This window comes from Camelina sativa, chromosome 3 (assembly GCF_030686135.1).
Source record: "Camelina sativa cultivar CO46 ecotype springtype chromosome 3, ASM3068613v1".
Lineage (NCBI taxonomy): Eukaryota > Viridiplantae > Streptophyta > Magnoliopsida > Brassicales > Brassicaceae > Camelina > Camelina sativa.
The window spans coordinates 29,373,436-29,395,673 of NC_141882.1; the positions used below are offsets into that span (position 1 = coordinate 29,373,436).

Below are 22,238 nucleotides of genomic sequence, written 5' to 3' on the forward strand. Positions count from 1 at the left end.
TCAGTTGTTGGCTAAGATTCCTGAGGATCTTCAGCCTAACATGACTTTGGAGGCGAGACCAGTGAGGGTGCTCGAGAGGAGGATCAAGGAACTTCGGAAGAAGAAGATTCCTTTGATGAGAGTCCTTTGGGACTTTGATGGTGTTGAGGAGCTGACTTGGGAGCCAGAGGCGAGGATGAAGGCAAGGTTCAAGAAGTGGTTCGAGAAGCAGGTCGCGACTTGAACTTGTCTAGCCTGGTCCCATTTGTAGTTCGTGGCTGGAGCGGGAAGAGAGTATTCCAACCCATCTCTCTTGTTTACTTGGTCGCTTAGGGGTGGTTGGTTGTGCGACTAAGTAACGAGATGAGGTGGTGCTCGAGATACGAAATTTCCATGAGGCGGTGTTTGAGGGAAAGTTTCCTGAAATAGAAGTTTCTATAAGTGGAAAGTTCCCAGAAGTGGAAAGTGCTAAAAATGGAAAGTTTCATGTGAGTTAGAATTTGTCCATTTTTTTGTGGCGGAGAGCCTTGGAGGGGCTTGTGTGGCCTTAGTGGCCTTAGTGGCGGACTGTTGAGTCATTGCGCCGTGTGTGGCGGTCTCTTGAGACATTGTGTGGCCTTTGTGGCGGGCTGTTAGCCGTGTGTGGCCTTTGTGGCGGGCTGTTTAGCCGTGTGTGGCCTTTGTGGCGGGCTGTTTAGCCAATTGTGTGGCTTTTGTGGCGGGCTGTTTAGCCAGAATGCCTGTTTAGGCGGTCCTTTGGGGCAGATGGTCTTTGTGACGGTTCTTTCGTGACAGATGGTCTTTGTGACAGTCCTTCGGGACAGATGGTCTTTGTGATGGTCATTCGGGACAGATGGTCTTTTTGACGGTCCTTCAGGACAGATGGTCTTTGTGACGGTCCTTTGGGACAAATGCTCTTTGTGACGGTCCTTCAGGACAAGTGGTCTTTGTGACGGTCCTTCGGGACGAGTGACCTTTGTGGCGGTCCTGTTTAGGACATTTGTTTGGCCTTGGTGGCAGTCCTGTTTAGGACATTTGTTTGGCCTTGGTGGCGGTCCTGTTTAGGACATTTGTTTGGCCTTTGTGGTGGCTCGTGGGGCAGTGAGATTATCCTTGTGTAGTCTTGAGGTATTCCAGTGAGGGAATATGTGGTTGGTAGGACATTGTGTTGTTTTACGCAGGCCACAGGAAAGAAACCTGGATTGGGATAGGACGCTGCGTTTTGGGTTAAGGAAAACCCTTAACTCGATTTTGTATCTCATTAGTCGTGTTTAGCCGCTTTTTAGAGGAAAGAAAAGAGAGAAAAGGTTCCCTAAGTGTTCTTGAGTGTTCTTGGTGATTTCAGATTGGAGGCGTTTCTTGTAGAGATTCGTAGCTGAGGTCGTTGTAGGAGCTTCCTAGCAGCGTGTTCTTGCTTGTTTAAGATTCAGAAAATTCTTGGCAAAGGTAAGTGCATGACCATGGCTTATCTAAGCTGGAGATTTCTCTGATCTGCTTGTTGTGTGTTGTTATGCTTGTTAGAACGTTATTTGGGACATTGGGAAGCGTTCTTGTGGCTTGGGATCGAGTTTTTTTTTGTGGTTGTAGGAACAAAGATCCGGCGAGAAGCTTCGGGGAAAATGATGTTTGGCATATGCATCGGTCGATGCACTTTGTGCGTCGGTCGATGCAAGTGAGAGGACAGCGCGTGAAACCTTAGGGTTTTCGTGCTATGTCGAGCATGTGTCCGTCGATGCAATGGGAGTATCGGTCGATGCAAGTGACCCTTGCATTGGTCGATGCATATCATGCGTCGGTCGACGAAACCCCCAACTGGTGTCGGTCGATGCATGCTTGGTGTCGGTCGATGCAGAGTCCTGGTTTGTTATTGTTGATTGTTGATTGTTGGTTGATGGTTAGAGATGTCTCTATTGCTTGTGTGTATAGCCACAGTAGATGGAAAGATTGCCTTACTGAGTGTTTATAAAATACTCATGCATTGCAATTTGTGTTTGTGGTGCAGGTAAAGACAAAGTGTGATCGTGGAATCAAGGCAATGAAGAGGAGGATGTTTTAGGGACTTGATTGGTTGTTGTCTGACAGTGCTAGGTTGCTAGAGTTGGATCATTAGAATCATTGCTAGGTTGCTGGTTTTATGTCTCTTGTTGGTTGAATATTGGTTATTGTTTATGTTCTAATATTGGCTTATTATTGGATATTGGTATTGGTTATTTCCGTTGTTGGTTGTGGTTGTGGTTAGGTGGATAGTGCGTATGGATCGATGATTTAATACGGTTTTGGTTCTAAAACATATTTATGCATTAATAAAATGAATTCTTGCTTAACAAAGAAAGAAAATTACCATTCGATTCATATTAATATCGTTATATAGAGCTTTTTTTTTTGTTGTTGCTCATTTCATATTTGAACGCCCATATAAATTTACAATAATATAAAAACTTACTACTGATGTAAAAAAATTTAAATATATAAACTTATTAATACTTCCTCCGGTTTTTTAGTTGTCATTCTAGAGTTAAATTTGTATTTCATATTACTTGTTGTTTTGTATTTACGATGCAAATTTATGAATCAAATTTTTAATTTTATTCCTAATTGTTAGCTTATTAATTATTTATATCAAATGAAATAGTGTCTTAATCAAGGGTAAAACATAAAATTTGATAATTTTATTAATATGTGTGAAATTGCAAAGAACAACAAATAATATAAATCAGAGGGAGTATATGTAATAAATTCTCTATGAATAACAAGTGCTTCTAACAAATACAAGAAAGTCAAATTAGAAATAAAGTATGCAAATATGTAATCAATTTTGATGACTACTAATTTCAACGTCTCATTGAGGGAAGATATTGAAATTACAGATTTTACCCCTATTCTCCATATAGGTAAATCTTCAGCGGGAAAACTCTCGCAACACCAAAGGTCATTGACTTGTTCACCAATATGCTCAAATGCAACTCTTTTCGATTCAATAAACTTGGGAGCCTTCAAAGCATTAAAAGCATACACGCACGATAAATAAACCAGCTTGAAATTGCATTATAGTCATCAGTGCACTTTCTCTCCGTCATCATAGCACTAGCAGCATCACCGGCTACAGAAGCCCAGCCAAGCTGATGAAGCCAATGATCTCGAATCGGACCTAATTTTACAGCCTAATTTTTTCAAAACATGTACAAATCTTTTACAATGTTTCCCTCAATTATTGTTTTATAGTTTTTAGTTCACTCAATAGTCTTTCCACTGTCCAACAAACACAAGAAAATCAACTTATTATTTATTATTAAAATCAATTATGAAAATAAATATTATCCGAGATAATTAATTCAAAACTAAAGTCGCTATTCTGAGATGATTGAAGAAGTCATATATTAAAATAGTAAGACACACATCGATTTCACTAACTTTCACATCTCAAATCTCACATAATTTGATAAATTTTATATCTTTTAGATATAATCACTGCCCCAATTAATTGGGTAACAGTTATTGCACCGATCTTTATATCCATTCATGTATTTCTAATTTAAAAGTACATGAGTATTGTGGATGGTCAAATGGCTTATACATAAGATTTTAGGTGTTCATAAGAAGACAAATCTTGAAGGCATCTTGCTTCTTAGGTTTCAATTATTCATTTTAGAATGAAAACAAAATGTTTGTTTACTAATATTACTTACTAGTATGTCACCAGTTCTATGGACTACACTATGTAGTAGTGATATTATAAGTCACCGAATCCATGGACCACAATATAAACTATGTTATCGAGTCGGGATAACCGTTTAGATTTGAGGTTTTCCAATACATGGTTCTTAAAAAGAAAAAGCTATCATACTAATAATTTAAGTATGGATCGACTATTTAATACGGTTTTGATTCTAAAACATATTTAGGTATTAATAAAATGAATTCTTGCTTAACAAAGAAAACTACCATTCTATTCATATATAGAGATTTTTTTGTTGCTCATTCTCATTACTGATGTCAAACAAAAAATTATATAAACTCATTAATATACGTAACAAATTCTCTATTAAGAACAAGTGCTTCTGACAAATACAAGAAAGGTCAAATTAGAAATACTGTATCCAAATATGGAATCAATCCTGAACACTACTAAGGTTCCGATTCTTGATTTCACGAGAGCGCAAGACTTAAAACCAAGAACGTCTGCGTGGCGTTCCATTTCGAGAGATGCTTGTGAGGCCTTAGAGGAATACGGCTGTTTCGTGGCGGTTTACGATGGAATAACGCAGCAACTAGACGATTCAGTCTTTGCCGCTGCTAAGGATCTGTTCGATCTCCCTACGGAGACGAAGATGAAGAATGTAAATGAGAAGCCGTACCACGGCTACGTTGGTCAAATGCCTATAATCCCTCTTCACGAGGGTCTTGGAATTGATTATGTTACCAACAAAGAAGATGCTAAGAAATTCACTAATCTCATGTGGCCTCAAGGAAATGATCAGTTTTGGTATGTCTCAACTCGATTATATCTAGTTTTAATGTCAAATGAAGCCAATAACTTTTACTACTTCGTAAAACCAAAAAGCACTATGACCAGTTTATGTTACAAATTTCATGTTTGCAATACGATAGAAACCTAGCTAAAGTAATACTATATAAGAGACATGTACCAATGAACTGGCTACCAATTAGTTTTGAGTTGGTCACTTTTATTTCAATTTGATACTTTTCATTTGGACAGAGAAAACTAGCTTAAAGTTTTCGATAGATTGGTGTACTTTGAAACACTGACTCTATAGTTTTTATTTGTTTAATTTTACGCTTTGCAGCAAAACCATACACAGTTTTTCAAACGCAGTTGCGGAATTGGACCGGCTAGTGGTGAGGATGTTATTCGAGAACTACGATGTTGAGAAATACTACGAATCTCACTTCGAATCAAAGACTTACCTACTCAAATTTCTCATGTATTTGGCTCCACCAGAGTCTGTCTCAATGCCAGCTTTTCCTCAGCACACAGACAAGACTTTCTTAACGATACTTCACCAAAACGATGTAAATGGTTTAGAGGTAAAGTCAAAAGACGGTGAATGGATTTCCCTTCAACTCCCACTCCAGTCATACGTCGTCATGGCCGGTGACATCTCTATGGTACGTAACTCCAATGAAATATATTTTTTGCATTTTCATTACATTTGGTATTAATAAATATATATATGTTAAACGTAAATAACTCAATTGATCAGTCGACTAAAATAATAATATAGATTTCACGATCCTTTTCTATATAGATTTTAAAAACATTTTGCTATACAAACGTATATATAAACTTAGAAAACTGCATGTGGTTAAACAATCGATTATGGCTGTTTGGTTTCGTATGCGTCTATTTTGTATGTAATTTTCCATGGATATATATGGTTAGGGTTGGAGCAATGACAGGATACGTTCTTGTGAACATAGAGTGACAATGGTAGGTGACAAGGTGAGGTACACTATAGGTCTTTTCTCGTTCCTTACGGGCTCGGTTTCTATTCCTGAGGAGCTTGTGGATGACGAACATCCTCTTATGTATAAGCCATTCAATAACATCGCTCTCATAAACTTCTTTGCAACCAAAGAAGGCCGTGAAGCAAATTCCACTCTCAAAGCATATTGTGGTACAGAAGATTGATGATCAAAAAGATAATGTTTTTAGAAATAACTTGATGTTATCATATTGATCATTGATCAAATTAAGTGATAATGTTTTAGAATTGGCGTGAATGTTATTTGATTGGATCTCTACTTTATTTTCAGTGAGATAGGATAAAAAGTTCAAATCATTTTCCAACGGTTTGATCCAATGAAACCGATTTGAAGTCGTATACTACATATCTAAAACAAGCCCTAAAACAATAGGAGTGTGAAGTTTACGGGTTTTCTATTTTACAAAAATAAAAGAGTGCTGTCACTTATCAGATAGTACCATAGAATCTATAATGTGATTATGAAATTAAGACAATATTAATTAAAAATATAGATTTTAAAAATTATTTCGTCCACTCAAACCTTTCCAAGACTTTGTTAAGAATATTACAACACAAAAGAGTATGATAAGAATTTTCTACATCACAAAGATAAATAATAATGCTGGCATTATGTTCATATTTTTTTAAGAAAATCAAACTCTAGTGGTCTTAGAAAGCTTATATAAGAATACATCGAGAGACATCTAAAAACAAAGTTCAGAGAAAATGGTGAGTTTGGAAACTACTCTTGCTCTTCAGCTCCCGGTCATCAATTTTCGAGACCTAAAACCAGGGACTTTCGAATGGGACTCAGTGAGAGGAAATTTCCGGAAAGCTCTAGAAGAGTACGGAGGCTTCGAGGCCTTGTTTGATAAAGTCCTTGTCGAACTTCGAAAGGCAGTTTTCGATGCTTCTGACGAGGTTTTCCAACTACCTTTAGAAACCAAACAGAGAGTTGTGTCAAAGAGAAAATACAGAGGATATGTTGGTCAGATTCCTACGTTACCTTTCACTTCAAGAAAACCTGCATTTTGGGACTACTGTTTGTGACTACTTATTCAGTCGCAAAATATAGCGACGTTTTTTAGACCAATTTGCGACGACTAAGCGACTACAAAACAATTGTAGAGAAAAACGTCGCTTATTAACGACGAAACATAAATGTTATAAAAGGGTCTCAAATAAGCGACTACATTAGGACTATTTTGCGTTGAAAACAAATTCTTCTCATAATGGTCACAATTTTTCGACTACTCTGTGACCAGCTCTATAGTCGGTAAGGATGGTCGTAAAACGTCGCATATTGAGGACTTATTTGCGTCCACATTTGTTACCCCTAACAAGTAACAAAGTAGTCACAAATTACGACTATATTGTGACAAATATCTGAAGACTTTGCAACTAACACCTGATTTAGCTACTCTTTTAAGACTATTTAGCCACTCTCTTTATCTTTTATTTTGAAATTTCATATTTGAGATTCATCTACATGTTTAGGTTGAAGTTTATGTTTTGTTTTGCTCACCTTATCAATAATAACTTTCTCAAAGTATTAAATTTCAATGACTATAAACTAAACATCCATAAGTTCAAACTTTATCCTTAGTGTTACATGTTCTTTTATAAGAATGTGTTCCAATGAAGAAAAATCAAAACTAAGTAATGTAAATATTGTTTAACTAAATTTTACTATTACAAGTACTTCATACTACTACTATGAGTTCTCCTTAGTGATTTATATTGTTCATAATGTGTAGAATTCAAGATTTTTATTTTGTGACTTTAATAAGATAGTCTTAAAATAGTCACACATTGCGACTATTTTGCCACGATGTTACGACTGAAGACTTTTGTCACTCATTTGCTACTACTTTGAGACTTCCTTTGCGACTATATTTTGACTAATATCTGAAGACTTTGCGACTAACACCTGATTTAGCTACTCTTTTAAGATTGTTTAGCCACTCTCTTTATTTTTTATTTTGAAATTTCACATTTGATATTCATCTACATGTTTAGGTTGAAGTTTATGCTTTGTTTTGCTCACCTTATCAATATTAACTTTCTCAAAGTATTAAATTTCCATGACTATAAACTAAACATCAATAAGTTGAAAATTTATCTCAAGTGACACATGTTCTTCTATATGAGAATGTGTTGCAATGAAGAAAAATTCAAAACTAAGTGAAGTAAACATTGTTTTACTAAATTTTACTATTACAAGTACTTCATACTACTACTATGAGCTATCCTTAGTGATTTATATTGTTCATAATGTGTAGAATTCAAGATTTTTATTTTGTGACTTTAATAAGGTAGTCTTAAAATAGTCACACATTGCGACTATTTTGCCACGATGTTACGACTGAAGACTTTTGTCACTCGTTTTCTACTACTTTGAGACTTCCTTTGCGACTATATTGTGACTAATATCTAAAGACTTTGCGACTAACACCTGATTTAGCTACTCTTTTAAGACTGTTTAGCCACTCTCTTTATTTTTTATTTTGAAATTTCACATCTGAGATTCATCTACATGTTTAGGTTGAAGTGTATGCTTTGTTTTGCTCACCTTATCAATATTAACTTTCTCAAAGTATTAAATTTCCATGACTATAAACTAAACATCAATAAGTTGAAAATTTATCTCAAGTGTTACATGTTCTACTATATGAGAATGTGTTGCAATGAAGAAAAATTCAAAACTAAGTGAAGTAAACATTGTTTTACTAAATCTTACTATTACATGTACTTTATACTACTAATATGAGTTCTATTTAGTGATTTATATCAACAGTTTTGTTCATAATGTGTAGAATTCAAGATTTTTTTATCTTGGGACGTATATATGGTAGTCGTAAAATGGTCAATCTTTTGCTACCAATTAGATACCTGTTTCGTTAATAACTAGGTTAATTTACTCTACGACTACTTTCCGACTAATATGCTACTCTTTTCATTAATAACTAGGTTAATTTACTTTGTGACTCCTTTGCGACTAATTTGCTACTCTTTTCGTTAATAACTAGGTAAACCAAAACGACTTCTCTTCGTTTATTATTAGCCGCTCTCGATCTTGGTTTAACACTCTATCCTCTCTCAAAGGGAGATTTGCCGATTTCTCTCTCAAAATTTTCTCTTCACATTCATCGATCTAATGGTTCTCACCGGTAGTAGATCTCGAGGTCGTGGAGGCATGACTGCGTCGGGTGTAAGGACATACAATGGGAGAAACGCCACCAGAGGTGTCAGTGCTCCCGGAACTTCTTCTCACTCGTCCAACCCATCGGCGACACATTCTGGGACCAATTCGCATCAAAGTCGTCCTTCGCAGTTTCCGCCGAGGACATAGTCTGGGAACCATTCCGGGACCCATTCTCATCGAATCCTTCCTTCGCAGTCACCGCCGAGGACACAACCACGGTCTCCTACTCTTCCACCACTTGTTCCTGCTCTAAAAGCTGTACCGCCACCAAACCGTAGTGAGGAAGATGGCGACGAAGGAGGAATCCCATATCCTAATCCAACTCAACAAAATCATAATCCAAATGTTGACTACAATGAGATTTTGGATCGTTTGCTTCCTCTTCCAGGTCGCCAGTATCTACCACTGCTGTCTGAGCAACCTATTCCAGGAATCGAGTCTTTATGGTATAAATTATCTTAGTTAAATTCTCTTTATGGTTTGTTGTGGTATAGGTTTGATATCGGTTTTAGTTGTGATATAGGTTTGTTGTGGTGATATAAGTTTTATATAGGTTGTGATATAAGTTTGTTGTTGTGATATAGGTTTGTTGTTGTGATTCTTATTTGATATTGTGATATAAATGCTATAAATGATCTTAGTTATATCGGTTTGATGTAAGTTGTGTGATATAAGTTTGATATCGGTTTTAGTTTGATATAGGTTTGATATAAGTTGTTGTTGTGATATAGGTTTGTTGTGGTGATATAAGTTGTTTGTTATGATATAAGTTGTTGTTGTGATATCGGTTTTAGTCTGTGATATAAGTTGTTTGTTGTGATATAAGTTGTTGTTGTGATATCGGTTTTAGTTTGTGATATAAGTTGTTTGTTGTGATATAGGTTGTTTGTTGTGATATAAGTTGTTGTTGTGATATCGGTTTTAGTCTGTGATATCAGTTGTTGTTATTCTTGTTTTTTATAACAGGTTTAACAGACACAAAGGGAGGCTGTCTCGAGCGATTGCAACAATCTTTAGGAGGAAGTTTGATGGGCCTTACTACAGTTGGAAGGTGACTCCAATACCCATTCAAGAGAGATACTTCAGGGCGTTTGCGGTAATGTTGACTCTTTCACAACATGTTATTGTTTACTCTATGTATGAGTTAGAATTGTTGCTAACTGTAACTGTTTGTGTGATGTAGCGGAAGTTTAGGTGGGATTCTGGGATTATTGACCTTGTTAAAGAAGGTTTCTTGAAGATTGCCAAGAAGCGGATGAAAGGCATTGTCAGTCAAGCAAAGAGGAGGGGTGTGCAACCATCATGGATTTGTGATACATTATGGGCTGAGATGTGGGAATATTGGGAAACCCCCGATGCTATTGAGAAGAGTGAGAATGCTTCACAGTGTAGAAACTCTACTCGTGGAGGTTTTGGAGTGCACAAACACTTAGCCGGTCAGAAATTATTTGTGCAAGTTCATCAAGAAATGGCAAGTCTTCGGTTTCCATCCAATTACGTAACTTCTGATTTTCTAATACTGCTTATGTGAATTTAATCTGTTTGACTATCATTGTAGGAGGAAGAGTTGGGACGTCCTGTATCACTTAGCGAAGTGTTTATGAAAACACATATTCGGACTGATGGAACTTTTGTGGATCAAAAAGCGAAGCAGGTTGTTGAGACCTATGAGAAGACCATAGAAGATAAATTGTCTGAAATGAATGAGGATGGAAGCCATACTTCAGATAATTCCCCTGAACATTCAAGTCATCAAACTCTCTGCATTGGTCAAAAGAATGAGATCTTTCTTCTAAATGTTTTTGATTTTCTTTTAATGAGGTTTGATTATTCTCTCTTAACTGAATGTTTACTGAATGTTATGTATTGTTTCAGTGTGCTCAGACAGATATCAAAGGGAACCCTTTTGGCCTTGGATCTCTTGTCGAGACACTTAACAACAGAAAAAGGAAGGAGAGCTATGCGAGCCCATCAAATGTTCAGGATCTTCAAGATCAACTTCGACGCAAGATAGCTGAATACGAGGCTGAAAATGCACGCCGTGATGCTGAACATCGAAAGTCTCAGGCTAGCTTCCAGAAGCTCCTCGCCTTCATGAATGAAAAAAAATCCTGAGTTGGCCGAGTTTATGGCTTCTGCTCCTACTGACCATGAACCAGCCACACACGCCACAAGAGGAGGCACCACATAAGCCACAACAGCAGCCAATTCTCCTTTGTCTAACACTTCTTCCACCCAATGAACTTGATTTGTATTTCCTCTCATTTAGGATGATCTTTTGTGTTTAAACTCTTTTACGATGATGTTATGGTTTTATTTGTATGATATTATGGTATGATTAGGATGATATTATGGTATGATTAGGATGATGTTATGGTAAGATTAGGATGATATTATGGTATCATAAGGATAATCTTTTGCTATGATTAGTATTTTTAATCATCATTTTCTTTTTAAATTGGCAATTAACCAATATCAAACATGTGACCAGTTTGTGACAAAATCAAATAACAAATATGTGACCAGTTTTTGACCAAACAAAATAACAAACAAAAACTCCAAATTCGGACTCTTGTAATTAGTCCCAAAATCGTCCCGCTAAAGGACTCTAAATATGGTCACAAAACAGTCCGTAAGTAAACTTAGTTGCATTTCAGTCGGAAATGTGCAACTCCAGCTACAGTCACTTAACAATCGCTTATATATGACTATATTTTCTAGTCTGAAGTCAGTCGCAAATTAGAGACGATGTTGCGACCATTTTATTTTGCGACCGTTTTTTAACGACTCCCAAAAATGGTCGCTAAGTAGTCGCAAAACCCTTATTTGCGACTACTTAGAGACTGTTATAGGAGTTGTAAACGGCATGTTTTCTTGTAGTGTTTGTTCGAAGTCATGGGCATTGATTTTGCAGAAGATGCAGATAAAGTCAATGCCTTCACTCATAAGCTTTGGCCCCAAGGCAACACCAGTTTCAGGTTTTTCATTGTGGTTGTATAAAATTTCAAATTTGAAATACATCAAACCTTAAAAATGCTCAGTTTCTGCAGTGAGGCGGTTATGTCATTCGCTGAAAAAGTATCAGAACTGGACTTCATGACACGAAGAATGATAATGGAGAGTTTTTGGCTCGATGAAAACTACATAGACAAACATCTGAAGTCGATGAAATGTCTCGTGCGGCTGATGAAATACCAAGGAGTTGAAGAAACAAAGGAGGAGTTAGGCATGGACGCTCACCATACTGTGTAAGAACAATGTAAAAGACGGAATCGAAGTGAAAAATATAGACGATAAGCATTGGATCAAAGCCAATCCTTCTCAAGATTCTTCATTCATCGTTCTTGACGGAGCCATGCTGCACGTAAGTTTAAGCCAGGCTTTTATTAAATTAACGTAGAGTAATTTCTATGATGTTTACAGTGTAAAACATGTTTTCAGGTACTCTTGAATGGTCGGGTGCGTACCTGTGTTCACCGAGTAATGAGGATGGGAACGAACACGAGGTTCTCGGCTGGATTGTTCTCTTTTCCGAAAACAGAGGATTTGATATATGCTCCGCAAGAAATGGTTGACGATGAGCATCCTCACTTGTATAAGCCAATTGATTTTGAAGGATACTTCCAATATACTACTAAGGGGCCTGGAAGGAGAGATCTATGGGCTCTTAGGACCTATTGTGGCCTCTGAGGATACAAAAAATAATGTCTTTCCCCAAATAAAAGAATAAGAATAAGAATAAAAAAGGAGCCTAGTTAACTCTCCTAGTTAACTCTCTCGGGCACTAATATCAAGACAACCAAGACTTTTTTTTTCTCCGACGCCGGTAGAGCTTTTGCTCGCCGACGTCAGACAAAGTCTCCTTCTCTCTGCTTACCCTCCGTTTCTTTGATGTTTTCGGTCTCCTCGTTGTCTAGACGTCTATGCTCTGGCTTGCACTTCCACGGCTTACTACTCTCTTTTGGAGCTGTTTCCTTCTCGGTTTATAACCAAAGTTCTTTTCCCGACCACCGTGCTTTATCTCGTTGTCCAGATCTGGTGGGCGGAGACCTTGTAGACATCCATCTACAACAACCGTCTGTAGAATCTCTCACCGCCCAAATCCCAAACAGAGATCTATGGTTCTGAGTTTCCGGTTAACTCGACTACTCTATTCGCTAACCCCATTAGCTGCTACTCCGACCTGCGGGGGTCAAGAGTGTGTCTCGGCGTTTAGCCGAAGAGCCTTTTCTCATGGAGCTGCAGAAGATCTTGCTGCTTCCGATTCCCTTAGACGGGGATCGAGCTTAGACGATGGATGCTATATCGTTTTCCGTAAGGACCAAACCCATATTTCGATCTCTGTTGCTGTGAGATTTGCCGGTTTATATTCGTTTTTCGATGAGGCAGTGCTAGGAATTCTAGATCTGGTGGCCGGCGATCAGTATCTTTCCGCGTCAGCTATCTCTCCCCTCCTTCCTCCGCTTTCCCTGGTCGCCAGAGAGATCTGCCCCATCCCTCCTCCGATATCCTTTGATCTAGATGTGAGAAATCTTGAGGGAATGGATCTTTGCTATGTTGTCTGCTCTGGAGCCCCTTGTTCGGGTCTTCCAGTTCCGTTGTCACCGTAACCGGTGTCACCGTAACCGGTGACGTCCATGTCTAACTGCAAGTTGTTTTTGCCGTTAACACTGTCTCATCTATGCATCATAGATATAGATATAATAAGTGGTGGTTGTGTTAGACCTGGCCTCCGACGCATGTGCTTAACCGCCAACCTCGCCTCAGCGGGCCGTCATTGTTGTGACGTCAATCTAGGTCATCAAACCTATGGATTAGGGTTGCAATTATTAAATCGCTTCTGGGCTAAGCCCAAGAATTTCTCAACTGGACTAGCATATGTTTTGAGCTTAAAGCCATTTTTGCCAATCATATTAAGATCAGCCGAGGCTAGGTCCATCAGTTTTTGGTTATGTATTCTTATTAATTCTATAAGAAATTTAGATTTAAGGCCCAACTTAAAAATCCAATTCCTTTTATGGATTGAGATTCCTAACTCCTCCTTAGTGGAGAGCACTTTCCTCTTATACATCTAAAAAAAGAGAGAATGTTGTGTCCATCGAATAAGAAAATTATTATCATGGTCACGCATTAACATATTCGAAGATAAGCCTCCGAAAGAGACAATAGAAACAAAAATTACTTCTCATCGAGTTGTGATGATTTGTTGTATGTACTCATTAGGTTTCATCTTTCGTCTTGCTCGGGAAGTTCGACTTTGCCATATTAGTGGCTCACTTCCCTCCACCTCCTCTGTTCATGCCGGTTGCTTCCCGGGTCACTCGGCTGGCGATAATATGCGGAGATTGCATCTCCAGTCCCTTGACTACACAGTTTCGCCTTGTTCTTTGTTCTCCGTTATCCACTTGGTTTAGATTTTTCATTGTAGTGTGGCAAGGTGGTTTTATCTTGGACCATTTCTTTGACATTCGACTTTTGGGAATCCGTTCCCAATCTACATGCTGCCTCCCTGTTCAGGGAGCTGAAGATTCGTCATCTTTAGTGTGAGTTAGGTTTTTAAAAACCCGTCGGAATCTTTGTATTCCATTGTGGCAATTTGTCGTTTTACGACCAATGATTCGGTCTTGGTCAGCCTCTCGTCACTTCACGTGGCCTATCACTATTAGCTTTCTTGCTTGTTATTTCTTTTGTGGTAGTTTGACCCGGGTATTGTGCACTTGTTTAAGCATCATACAGTGGTTCTGTTTCCTCCTATGTAAGTTAGATGGTTGTATCATGCTCTCTCTAGAAGAGAGTATCCAAACTTTGTAACTTATTTAATGGAGTGTTTGTGGACCAAAAAAAAGAAAAAAAACTTATTTGATTTGCTGTTTCCTAGTTTCCATGTAAATATATCTCCATCATAATAATAAATATAAAATTCACTGTGAAGATAATTAAATTTGAGATCACATGCAATAATGTTCTTTATGAAGTAGATTACTATGTTCTGAACTTCTAATGTCTTATTTAAGTGATGCAAACTTTTTCTCAGTATTGTTTTTACCGAAAGAGCCAATAACTGATGGACACTAAGCAAAATGTTTTATGGTTCTGATTTGTTTCTACTCTCTCTGTTCTGTGTTGTTCATGGAATTTAATAACTCCTATGAGCAAAATACAAAATTTATATGGTATGAGTTTATGTATTAATTATTATACAGTTTAGTTTATATTATGTATATTATACAGTGTAATTCACTAATTTGTACTATAGACTTTTTTTTTTGTACTATAAACTTGTTCTAAACTTCATATATATATATAGCAGAGCCAGATAAAAAATTTAGAGGGGTCTAAATAATTTTTTTTGAAGGGATAAAAATGCAAAATTTAAGGGTTTAAATTGAAATTTTATTTTTAATGGGGGTAAAATGAAATTTTCAGAGGATCAAAATAAAAATTTAGTCTCAAAGTGGTAAAAATGCAAAATTTATAGGGGTCAAAATCTAAATACAAAATCTGTAAGGGTCAAAATACAAAATTTAGAGGGTTCATATTATAATTTATAAATAAAAATACACTGCAAAACAATGCATAGTGCATGCAAATAATGTTCGTTCAATAATACAAACGTAACAAATGTATGCCAAAATTATGGTCTTTCTGTATTAGTTGTACAAGTGTTTCCGAAAATAAGTATATAATAAGACTCTGAATTTATGGTATTACTAATTAACAATGCTTAAGACCCAACCTTTGTAGTCTTCAAAAGCTAGATACGAGCACAAAGAGAACAGGTTTTGAGAGATAACAATAATGAGTTTGGAAACCACTCTTGATCTAAAACTGAGAACTTTCTAGTGGGAGTTGGTGGTATTCACCGAGTGATGAGGAATGGAATGAACACGAGATTCTCAGCTGGATTGTTCTCTGTTCCAAAAACAGAGGATTTTATAAATGCACAGAACAAATGGTTGACGCCGAGGATCCTCACTTGTAAAAGCCTGTCAATATTTGAAGCATAACCATTCTTATTGCTCTGTTCTTACATTCAGCAAAGATTTCGCTGAAAGCATAAACCATTCTTGTTGATTTCGCAAAGATCATCCACGCTTCACTTGTAGCGAATTTTGCAAAGATGAAATCTATGAACCTTTATATGATAGAATAAAACATTCATTCACATATAGCTAATTGGTGTTTGATGAACTTATGTAATTTTGTACATAAACTTTTGGATTTCTTTGGGATGTGAAGTTATCTCAAAGCATAATGTTGTATTTAACGAGGAGACAGTTGGTCCTAATGTCTTACTCTGAATCTGTATATGAATCTGCATGTTATATCTGATTTCTTTCTAGCCTCTCTCTGCTTGTATTGTTGATGGTTATGATTAACTTTTATGCCACCAAAGAAACCCATATGCCCAAGTATATATAGTATCATGGCAAAATGTTTGAAATTGAATCAAATTGTGGCATACGTGTAATGTAATCAATGCGTATTGTACTAGACACTTGTTCTTATTAAACCTCATTCCCATAAAATTTAGACGTACACAAAGGATTGATCTTTTAATTCCACCAAGGAAACCCATGTGTCCAAGTCGACCAATCCATCAAGGCAAAATGTTCTAATTATATTGTGGCAAACTTGTATAATAGTTGTATTGTAATCTATGAGTATTATACTTAGCACTTGTTCTTATTTTCAAAAAGGTTTAAAATAAGCTTCCTTTTTAACACACAGTGATTTCTACCATGTTTGGTTATACCACAAATGTCTATAGGTATACTGTTGGATGGGGAGCATATTTTCTGCTCTCAGGATTTACTATGAGCTTTGAGGATATATCAAAAGAAATGTCTTTCTAAGAATAAATTTGTTTGATTTTGCTTCCCAACTAAAACTTCGTCACTGATGTGCATGTAAAGTAATCTATCCACATGTTATGATAAGCTCACAAAATCCTTATCCAGGGAATTGTGAAAAAGACAAAAGAAAACTCATAATCTTTTTTATTTCATTGTTTTGATCTTATCGTAATTGCTCTGAACTTTTATATTACAAAGATAAAGACAATTTAATTTAGTCTTTCTACGTTTCTGTATTACAGAAAAGCAATGTGTTGTCACAACATAAGAAACTTGTAGTTGTTGTTTGTTTACTTCTTTTTTTTCCCACCTACCCTTCAGAATATAAGCTAAGTGTATTTATTTTTTAAGCTAAGTGTATTGGTCATAAGAAGAACCAGAACAGCTTTCTCATTTGATCACTTCTCAATAACTTTTTGAGTAACTTTTTTACATCAATAAGAAGAATCTCACCAAAAAAAAAGTATGAAACTTTCACCAGTTCTACTACATAGAAGCTGGACAAAGACCTCAATCTGCTCTTGAAACTTACTATTAAAACTAAAAAAAAAATCAAAAGCTTTCTCATTTACTGACTGACTTAGCTTCTCAATACTCTCAAAGTACCCTTTTACATCAATAAGAACAATTTCACCAAAAAGTATGAAACTTTCAACAAAAGATTGTGGCTTTCGGTATGATCTTATTGCAAGAAACTAGTATAATCACATTGAATCAATGTTCTTGTTGCGGGCAAGTTCTTTACCCATTTCTCTTAGCTCTTCATGTGAAGTAGGACTAGGAGCTTCTTTAGGATAAACACCGAACTTGGCGATGTTCCTACTGATGACATTTGTAAGAGACTTCAAAATCTCGATGTGATCCTGATTGAACCCACTAGCTAGGAGGATGAAGCTTTTAGGGTTAATGATTTCGAAATTTGAGATTTTTTTGAGAATTGAAAATTGATGAACTGACAAATAATTGGATAAAAATTGTTAAAAGAAAAAAATGTTTAGGTTTACATTTTTGGCTTTGATCTTGTAATTAGGGGTGAGAAAGAAAAATCAAGAACAGGATAAAACCGAACCAAAGCAAAACTAATTGCAATTTATTTATAAAACCGAAAAAATAGAAATTAAATTCTTAGGTATTCTTCAAACTAAATATTACTAGCATTGTTCCTTTTTTTTTTCCTTTTTTTTTTTGTTTTTGGGATAAAAATCAAAAAACTATTTATAATTTGGTTAAGTGTAATATAAACTTTGGACTGATATATTTTGAATAAGTTTTGGTTAGGTAAAATATCATTTAATGTTTTTCAAAAATTTGACCGTAAAAATATTCCAGCTAAGAAACCTTTTTTTAAAATGTAATTAAAGGGTTTACAAAATATTTAAAAAGTTTTATAAGAAAGAGATGAGATGTATTATATAATTATTGTTATGTATAATATATTTTTATTGGAAAAAGGGCCAGTAACAAAAACCCACAAAAGGGCCAATAAAAAGGTCAATATAACAAAAACAAAGACAAAAAGAAAAATCAAATACGAAGGCATCTCAAGAATCGAATCAGAGAAACAAGAAAAGAAGAAACAAGAACTCGGATTTTTTATTTTTGGTGGGCTGTCAACAATGGCGGACGAAAGTCAGTATTGTATCTCTTTTCAGTGTCTTCCTTGTCAAGATGATGTCTATATAAAGGTTGAGACCTTCGAAATGAACTATCGTAGCCTTTCCTTAGCAGAATCTATAGCCCAAACGCAGGAGGAGCGATCGAAATTCTAGTATATAATTACAAATATAATTTTTTAAAAATTGGTAACTTATTAAATAAATTGATTATTTAATAGTTTATATTACGTAAATATTTTTTTAAATTAAAAACGAAGATAATTTAGATTATAGAAAAATTAAATATTTCATCATATTTTAATAATATCATATATATATATATATATCATATCATATATACGTGTTGAACTTATTATGTTAAACATATAGCATATGTGACATATATATTGAAATTGGACATATTAGTCAGATTTAAATTGGACATATGTAACAAAACCAGTCGAATGTGACATATCAGTCAGATTTAAATTGCAATGATTAGTATGTTGGTGCAGTTTCACCCCCGGGAGGAGACTTTTCAGATCCTGTGAGTTCTGCAACCCTTACTAAGCCTGTACGTTAAAGTATGTTTTTGGTGTAGATATTTACAACGTTGTATATATATAGTAGCTGGCTTTATAACAAAGATCTTTGTGTCTAGGTTCTGGGAGCCAACATATGACGATTGCCTCAACCTGATTGCTCGTGTTCCTGTTTCACAAGAATCGTGATTCCAAGACAACAAAAAACCTATGTAAAGCTTGGAAATGTTATCAAGGAGAAACTGGTTTGTAATTCAGTAGAGTACGTTTTCCCATTATTACACCCTTATTCCTGTTCGGCTTGTGTTTGTTTCTTATGAAAGTTCTTAACTCATACAGAAAATCTACTGTGTTCACAACAATGCTGTGATGGAGCTTCTCCGAGGTGTTAGATGTCAGTTTTCAGAGCTCATATCTGGTTTGGGTGATCAAGACATGGCTCCTATGAGATTGGGCTTGTCTCACAGCCTTGCTAGAAATAAGCTGAAGTGTGTTGACTCTTTTCATTTTTATAGTAATTTATAATGCCTAGCTACAATTGCTCTTGGTATAGTTGACGTGAGGGACATAAATATCCATTCTCCATACCAATAAATAATGATTAGAGGAATTTGACATCTAGTGAAGAGAATCATTGGCATATAGATACCATGAGGCTGATATCAAGATACAGATATAAATCGCCTCTAACATTTCAGTTTAGTGACTTCATTTCCAGCTCTTTCTCTTAGTCACATTAAATGGGTTCTGAAACTCCTCTTCTTCCTCTTTGTCTTCCGGTCATCGATTTCTCAAATGAATACTTGAAACCAGGAGAGCCCGAATGGGACTTAACCAGCGCTGATGTCCAGAAAGCTCTGCAAGACTATGGCTGTTTTGAGGCCTCTTTCGATAGAATCCCTATTGAGCTACGAAAATTGGTTTTCGAGACCTTGGAAGAGCTTTTCGACTTACCCTTACAGACCAAACTGAGAAACGTGTCCAAGAAACCGTTCCATGGATATGTTGGTCAATACCCAATGGTGCCATTGTACGAGAGCATGGGCATTGAGGATCCTGATGTTGCAGAGAGAGTCAACGCCTTTACTAAACCGCTATGGCCTCAAGGCAACAACAGCTTCAGGTCAGTAAACTCTTTGTCCTTATTTCCATTACTGTGACATATTTTGATCAGACTTCTCTCACCAGCAGCACAAGGATCCATACTTTTTCTAAGAAGTTATCCGACCTGGACATAACTATCAGGAGAATGATCATGGAGAGCTTCGGACTCGATAAATACATCGATGAACATCTTCACTCAACGAATTACCTCCTGCGAGTAATGAAGTACAAAGGACCTGATACAGAGGAGACCAAATTGGGACTAAACGCTCATACCGATAAAAACATTGTCACTATACTTTACCAGAACCATGTTGAGGGTCTAGAGGTGCAGACCAAAGACAACAACTGGATCAAAGTGAAGCCATCAAAAGACTCTTTCATTGTCATGATTGGAGATTCCCTCCATGTAAGCCTTTGTTTATATTTCCATCAAAACAGAAATAATCAATGGTTGACAAAACAACATCAACCCAAATGTTTTGATGTCACAGGCAATGCTGAATGGTCGATTACACTCTCCTAATCACCGTGTCATGATGACTGGAACAGAGACAAGATACTCGCTCGGACTGTTCTCCATACCAAAAGCAGGACATATCATAAGTTCACCAGAAGAGCTAGTGGACGAAGAGCATCCTCGACTGTTTAAGCCCTTTGACCATGTCGAATTCCTTCAGTTCTACTATACACAAGCTGGACAAAGATCTCAATCTGCTCTCAAAACTTACTGTGGAATCTAAAAGACAACAAAAGCTTTCTCCTTTGATCACTTCTCAATAATTTCTAAGCACCTTTTTACATCAATAAGAAGAATCTCACCAAAAGTATGAAACTTTCACCAATTCTACTACATTAGAAGCTGGACAAAGACCTTAATCTGCTCTCAAAACTTACTGTGGGATCTAAAAACAACAAAAGCTTTCTCATTTACTCACATCACAATAATCTCAAAGTAGCCTTTTACATCAATAGAAGAATTTCACCAAAAAGTATGAAACTTTCAACCAAAGTTTGTGGCTTTCGTTATGAAAGTGGAATCAATTGGATACGATGTTCTTGTTGCGGGCAAGTTCTTTAGCCATCTGTCTTAGCTCTTCAGGTGAAGGAGGGAGAGGAGCTTCTTTAGGATAAACAACGTACGAACGATCGCCCATGAATCTATTGATGTTGGTGCTGTTGTTGTCGAATGTGTATACATTAGTACGATCGGTACTGCAACGTATACACCGAACTTGGCGATTTCAAGAATCCCCTTTGATGTTCCTACTGATGACATTTGTAAGAGACTTCAAAATCTCTCGATGTGATCTAGATTGAACTCACTAGCTAGGAGGATGAAGCTTATAGAGTTATTTGATTTCGAAATTTGAGAAAAATTTTCAGATTGAATGTTGATGAATCGTGATGATGATTGGATCAAATCTATAAGAAACAATGTTTAGGGTACTTTTTGGCTTGTTTTCTTTTATCAGGGGTGAGAAAGAAAATGAAAAACAAACCGAAGAGATTAAACCGAACCAGATCAAGATATGTAAAACCAAAATTAAATTGCAATTTATTTATCAAATCGAAACCAATTCCCATGCATTTAAAGGCAAAAATTATTAGCATCACATTTTAGTCCGGTTTTTTTCGTTTCTATGTTTATCAACTTTTAGTTAAGTTTATATAACTGAAACTACATAAAATTGTCCCCTTGGTCCAGTGGTGACCAAAGATTTATTCATCATGGTTTCAAGTTTAAACCTTCGACGTAGTTCATTAATAAAAGAGCTAATGAGATGATACATAGGATTTTTTTCTTTACTTTTTTTCTTTTTGAGATGATACATCCATATAAATCAAACACAGCAACAACACTTGCATGTCTCGTAGCAGCAACAGCAACAGAACAAGGCGTAAAACCTGCAAACAGATTAAAAGATTCATCAAATATTGACATAATAATGAAAAGAAGGAAAATCTACGATACAAAATAAAAGACAAGAGATTTTATTGGTACGGACGTTGCGTATAAGCAGCCTTGTTCGTCTTGCCGTTTCTTGACATTGCCATAGTAAGTCATGTCTTGTTGTGAAGGTGCCTTCATTTTGTTTTTGTGTGTGTGTGTCTCTTTTGGCGATAAGTTTAGAGGTTGGGATTGATTTGGGTGTAGGATATGTATATAAACTTCAAATCTGTTACCAGCTGCATTTGATATGATCATTTAATACGGAAGATATGGCCACATTTATTTGGACCGACAAAGTAGTTAGAATCCTCACCCAATTCTACATACATATAGGAATATGGCATGGCTTTAATTTGGCTCTTGGTGTTAAAAAAAGAAAAGAAAAAAAAAAACTATTTCTTCCTTTCTTTCTTAAATTAGTTGGGAAGATTCATAGGTTTCACTATTCATGGGTGTAAGACTACTTGAATTTTTTTTGGAAAATAAGTAATAACTAGGCAACTAAGGTAAAGTATGT

The 22,238-nt window shown here is 36.2% G+C and overlaps 3 protein-coding genes, 2 long non-coding RNA genes and 2 pseudogenes across 6 annotated transcripts; 4 read left to right on the plus strand and 3 right to left on the minus strand.

Moving 5' to 3' along the window:
* Positions 1-3,768: 3,768 nt before the first annotated feature.
* LOC147947842 (deoxypodophyllotoxin synthase-like) lies at positions 3,769-5,780 on the plus strand. The gene is made up of 3 exons (XM_087496371.1): positions 3,769-4,462; positions 4,785-5,106; positions 5,381-5,780. Exons 1-3 carry the CDS (start codon positions 4,083-4,085, stop codon positions 5,627-5,629), a joined length of 951 nt encoding a protein of 316 aa, XP_087352497.1. The 5' UTR covers positions 3,769-4,082; the 3' UTR covers positions 5,630-5,780.
* A 411-nt stretch (positions 5,781-6,191) lies between these two features.
* LOC104778206 (putative 2-oxoglutarate-dependent dioxygenase AOP1) lies at positions 6,192-12,360 on the plus strand (annotated as a pseudogene).
* LOC147947843 (uncharacterized) lies at positions 10,367-10,785 on the plus strand. The gene is made up of 2 exons (XM_087507049.1): positions 10,367-10,468; positions 10,546-10,785. The coding sequence occupies exons 1-2, from the start codon at positions 10,370-10,372 to the stop codon at positions 10,783-10,785; spliced, it is 339 nt and encodes a 112-aa protein (XP_087363175.1). The 5' UTR covers positions 10,367-10,369.
* On the minus strand, positions 11,577-13,438 carry LOC147947844 (uncharacterized). The gene is made up of 2 exons (XR_015594587.1): positions 12,138-13,438; positions 11,577-12,028 (listed from the first exon to the last, which is right to left on the minus strand). It is a non-coding gene; the product is annotated as an uncharacterized LOC147947844 (long non-coding RNA).
* A 5,926-nt stretch (positions 13,439-19,364) lies between these two features.
* LOC104778213 (putative 2-oxoglutarate-dependent dioxygenase AOP1) lies at positions 19,365-20,594 on the plus strand. Of its 2 annotated transcripts, none has more exons than XM_010502605.3 (3): positions 19,365-19,786; positions 19,855-20,176; positions 20,262-20,594. In XM_010502605.3, the coding sequence occupies exons 1-3, from the start codon at positions 19,404-19,406 to the stop codon at positions 20,508-20,510; spliced, it is 954 nt and encodes a 317-aa protein (XP_010500907.2). In that variant the 5' UTR covers positions 19,365-19,403; the 3' UTR covers positions 20,511-20,594. The 2 variants fall into 2 exon arrangements, with proteins under 2 accessions (XP_010500907.2, XP_010500906.2); XM_010502604.3 differs by having other exon boundaries at positions 19,368-19,786; positions 19,852-20,176.
* An 81-nt stretch (positions 20,595-20,675) lies between these two features.
* Positions 20,676-21,186, minus strand: LOC109132302 (uncharacterized; annotated as a pseudogene).
* A 316-nt stretch (positions 21,187-21,502) lies between these two features.
* LOC104778214 (uncharacterized) lies at positions 21,503-21,958 on the minus strand. The gene is made up of 2 exons (XR_002037578.2): positions 21,777-21,958; positions 21,503-21,675 (listed from the first exon to the last, which is right to left on the minus strand). It is a non-coding gene; the product is annotated as an uncharacterized LOC104778214 (long non-coding RNA).
* Between the last annotated feature and the right edge of the window lie 280 nt (positions 21,959-22,238).